The 4453-nt window shown below is 52.3% G+C and overlaps 1 protein-coding gene across 2 annotated transcripts in view; it reads right to left on the bottom strand.

Annotated features, from left to right (window-relative positions):
• Positions 1-2743: 2743 nt before the first annotated feature.
• Positions 2744-4453, bottom strand: part of ATF7 (activating transcription factor 7) — a 44030-nt gene continuing 42320 nt past the window's right edge. For both annotated transcript variants that reach the window (XM_009695272.1, XM_009695273.1), the window contains exon 11: positions 2744-2961. In XM_009695272.1, coding sequence (XP_009693574.1) covers positions 2744-2961 — 218 coding nt within the window. The remainder of the gene's footprint in view (positions 2962-4453) is intronic.

The raw sequence follows: 4453 nt of genomic DNA, 5'->3' as shown, positions 1-4453 counted from the left end.
GGAGCCCGACGCCACGAAGCAAACATGGAATCAGCGGTGGGATCAGCCCAGAGCTCGATTCCTCCTTTCTCTCTTCTTTCAACAAACATTTTTCCTCGACAGACGGGGTTTTGGGTTTTTTTTTTTTTGTGCAAAGCCCAACACTCGGTGAGCACTGGAGGAGCTGGTGAGCTGCTCTCGGCGTTGCCGGACACGCAACCGCAACCGCTCGCGCCTCGCACGCCATCCAGGCTCCGAGCGCTGCGCACCCAGGGACAGGGACCCGACAGCTGCCGGGCAACGAAGCAAATATGTTTACGACACATTTTTGTCATCCCTGCTATTCCCGGGCAAAGAAAGCAAGAGAGGGATTTGTTTCAAAGCCCCCTGAAGCAAACTGAGCAGATGCGAAGAGCCAAGCAAAAACCTGTGCTGCAAGACGGGTCATTTTTTGGGGGGTTGTTTTACACCTTTCTGGACCAGGTGAAGGAGCGCAGGGTTTTCTGCCGTTCCTCGGTCGCAGCTCCACAACCTGAGTCCGGCAGCAGCTCCGAGACAGAAAGCAGAGCCGGGCTGGCTTCTGTACCTCCTGCTTTAAACCCCCTGCCTTAGATCCTGGTCCCCCACTCCAAAACAAAAAGGGTGCTGATCCCCCGCTGTGCCTCACTCAGCCGAAACCCCTTTTTGGCCAGGTCGCACGGCTTTAAGACGCGCCGAACTTCCCCGCCGTGTCCTTTTCTCACAGCTCACGTTCACTGCAGACACACGGACCGTGCCAGGATAGAAAAGAGCCGCAAGGTGTGTCTACACACAGAAACAGCTTCACCAGAAAGGAGAGGCGGGTCTGGGGGGGCTACGGGGGATCCGAAGTGCAAACCGCCGAGGCCAGAAGTGACCCCAATTACGCACAAGGTGATTCTCGAGATGAGCAAGAGAAACGAGGGGAGTGAGAGGGAAAAAAACCTGAAAAAGAGGGGAGGGGGAGAAGACAGATCCCATCGACAGAAAAACCAAACCGTGGGACTTCCTTTCCCTGTCCGTAACGGGATCCAGTTTCTTGCTCAGACTTTTTGCTTTGGGTTTTGCTGTCCCTGGAAACCTTCCAAGTCCGGATAAGCCAAACGAAATCACTTTGACAAACAAACTTGGCTCAAAAGTGGCGAGTGCAACCTGAGGTGGGCGAGAGCTCGGGTGAGGAGGGACCTCCCGAGAAGGAGAGGAAGACCCAAGGGCTGATGCAGCTCCACGGACTTTTGACGAGATTCCCTCTAAGAGCCCGAACGCACACAGCACCCCTTCCCATTTCCAAACTGACCGTTCCAAACGTTTGCCCGGGGCCAGCGGCAGCCTCGGGAAGCACACACAGACACACACGCATGCTACGCCCGCCCGGCGAGAGAGCAGCCCCGATGCCAAGCGTCTTTCAACACCGACGCTGGGTTTTTAACCCGTCCTATGAAAGTGGAAGCTCTGGGAATCCTTCGTTTGCTCTGGCTGGGAAGCAAGGGATGCTCCGTCACCGAGAGCGGAAGATAATCCTGAAGAAGAGGTAAAAGACCGGGCAAATAGAAACACTACTTTGTGCTCCCTCCCCTTGGAACAGGCAACTAATTCATGATTTAAGGCCACCATTATTAAGGTCATCGAGGTTATGCATAAAGGAGATGATCCTTGGAAACGGAGGGATTTGTTTGCTAAGGTGTACAGCGGAGTTGGGAGGAGATGATGAATTCTGGGACTCGCATTATTCCTGCCTGCTGGGCCGGTTTGTCCTTTCACGTACCTCCCGCAGTGCCTTTGCACCGGTCCCAGCAGAGGCAGATCAGCACCAATTTACGGTAAGGAAGACGGAGAGCAGTCCCTCCGCTGCTGGAACCGACGGTACCTTTTCTCCAGCAACCACGGCATCCCGTTACGAGAGCAGCACGGGAACGTCTGCAGCTCCCGGTGCGGCACAAACGACCAGGAACACGTGTGTGCGTGTCCCCCCAGGCCGGCCCTGCATCTCCCTTCTCCCAGCCGTTGGGAACAAACCGATTTACAGCGATTACACTCCCATCGGGTCCAAAATCTGCCGCTGGCATCTCGGGAGTTAGCGTGTGACGAAGACTAACCTCGATCCCTTTAACCTCGGAGCTCAAGGAGGCTTCTTGTGCGAAGGTGCAATGTTTCAGGTAGCTAGAGCAGAGCGGGGAGCAGATGCCTGGAAGCAGCACGCTGTTAAAAATAAAATACATTGACAGCACGACTAAATGTCACAGCCTCCCCAGAGCTATGTTTTCCTTCGCTGAGAGTGGAGGAGGAGGGAGGAGAGGGGGGGGGAGTTGGAAGAGTGAAAGCGCCAAGGGGATCCACCAAGCATGGAGGTTTAGTGTTAATGTAACTGATACCTGAAAGGGAACCTTTCAAGGTGCTTTTCAAAGTGAGGATCTGTGTGTTCGGATGACTCTGCGAGTTGACAGATCGTCAACCGAAGGATGGAGAAAAGCGCTCAATCGGCGGCCGTCCTGTGGGGACGGGCAATGGGAGGGCAGCGGCTGGGGGCCAGGATCTGTACAGGCTACGCAGTGTCAGAAGCGCCATAGCTGCCCTTAACTCACTTGGAAAAAAAAAAATCAACAAAAAACCAAAACAAAACAACAACAACAAAAAAAAAGAAATAAAAATCCTTATCGGCCCCGACTCGTCAGGGACTTAGTTATGGTCAAGTCTCTCCGGCTGCGAGTTCGCGGTTAGCTCCGTGTCACACGCACAGGCTGGGACATCATCTGCCAGCAGACTGCGACTGTGGAGCCATGATGACGTGTGACGGTACCGGCATGCTCAGTTCTGTCCTTTGGCTCGCCATCTGAGTGAGCACCGAAGTGGCAACCGCTTCTGCTGCCGAGCGGACGCTGAGCCCGTTGGGAGAGGCCGTCACGGAGCTGTGCTGGATGACGGGAGCAGGGGAGCCAGTGGGCTCAGAGCTCTCCTTTGGGCTTTCTGCTTGACCAGAGAAGGAGAAGGGGATGGGAAAAGAAAAAAAAAAAAAAAGAAGAAAACAAGGTTAGTGAGAGGCTCTGCGTGTTGGTACCGGTGTTAGCAGCGAGGCGACGGGATGGGAGACTGCTCCTGCCTTGGAGAGTGTGCAGAAATTAAGTCAGGTATTTACTTAATGCTCACCTTTCCAGCCAAAGCAGCCCGGAGTGGAGAGGCTGATCCCTCCAGGAATCCCAGCTCCCCTCTGCCACCCCCCTCCTGCCCCCTTAAGCAGCTGTTTGGCAAAAGCAAGGGAGGACTGGAAATAAAACTGATTAGAGTTGGGATGTAACGACCCACCGGGTCCGGCTGGCCCCGGTCCTTGGAGAACCACCGCTGAATCTTACTGAATTCACGCCAGGAAGGCATAAAGCGCAGGCTTCACACCAAGGATGGCAGACCCAGCGTAACCTTTATCGTAATAAATCTGTTTCCTCATTATAAGAAATGAACTTTCCTACATGTTGTTTCCTGGCGTGGTACTTGGTTCAAGGCCATTTAGCCCAGAGACGGAATAGTTCCTTCGGAGCTCTCACCATCTGTTGGGTGAGCACACAGGGAAGCGTGCAACAGAAACCCTTCTGCAAAGGCAGGGTGGGTGGGGTTTTTTTTTGCCATTTTTTATATAAATCACCTGGTTTGCTCTTTATTGTTCTCTAGAACATTAAAATCAATTAGAACCCATTACAAACTGTTTGCTTGCTCCATTTCTTTCGGTAACTTGAAGCAATATGATTGAAGGGACGGGAGGCAAACAAAGGCAGAGCCCTTCTTCCGTGCTCTTTTCTGAGCGACGCAGATTGGTTTCCAAAACTTTGGATTCTCTCCCACAAACAGCCCGCTGCGCCCAGGCAGAGCTCCTAACGCAGAGGATAATTTGTGACCTATCAAATGCCAAGGCGAGAGCAATCAGCCCTCTCTCTTTGGGGGTATACACTCATTATCTACAGATGTCAGGAGGAAATTCCCTCCTGTGCACTTGGCTAGATGAATTACGGGTAAGATGCGGTCACCTTCCTTTAAAAAGAGCAAAATAATGGCATGGGCTGGGATACTTCTTCCACGTCAAGAGGGTAAACCCCATGACACCGAGGGGAAAAAAAAAAAAAAATCAGAGAAGAGGTTTACAACCTTACTGGGCACCGGCAAACGTATTTTAGGGCTCAGTTTTCTACCAGGTGCTTGAATGTTGTACCCCTTTCCCAAATGGGTTTTACCTTCCCTTCTGAAACCTTGGCTTGGCCTTCGCCAGCATATTGAAAGATGCGGCTAGCACAGCAGATTTGAAAACTGACTTGGCGGTGAGAGAGAAGGTCGAGCAAAGCAATATAGTAGTTTGGCATCCCAAAAAGGAGATTTACAAGGTATTACAAATAAAACAACCCAACTGTACATGAGACAGCTGTAATTCCATCGAGGGGATCTGGCATTTTTGTTTAAGGACCTGCTTAGTCAC

Source organism: Cariama cristata, unplaced genomic scaffold, assembly GCF_000690535.1.
Source record: "Cariama cristata isolate BGI_N322 unplaced genomic scaffold, ASM69053v1 scaffold22662, whole genome shotgun sequence".
Lineage (NCBI taxonomy): Eukaryota > Metazoa > Chordata > Aves > Cariamiformes > Cariamidae > Cariama > Cariama cristata.
Note: the sequence above shows the minus strand (reverse complement) of the source record. Positions and strands in the feature narration are given on the sequence as shown.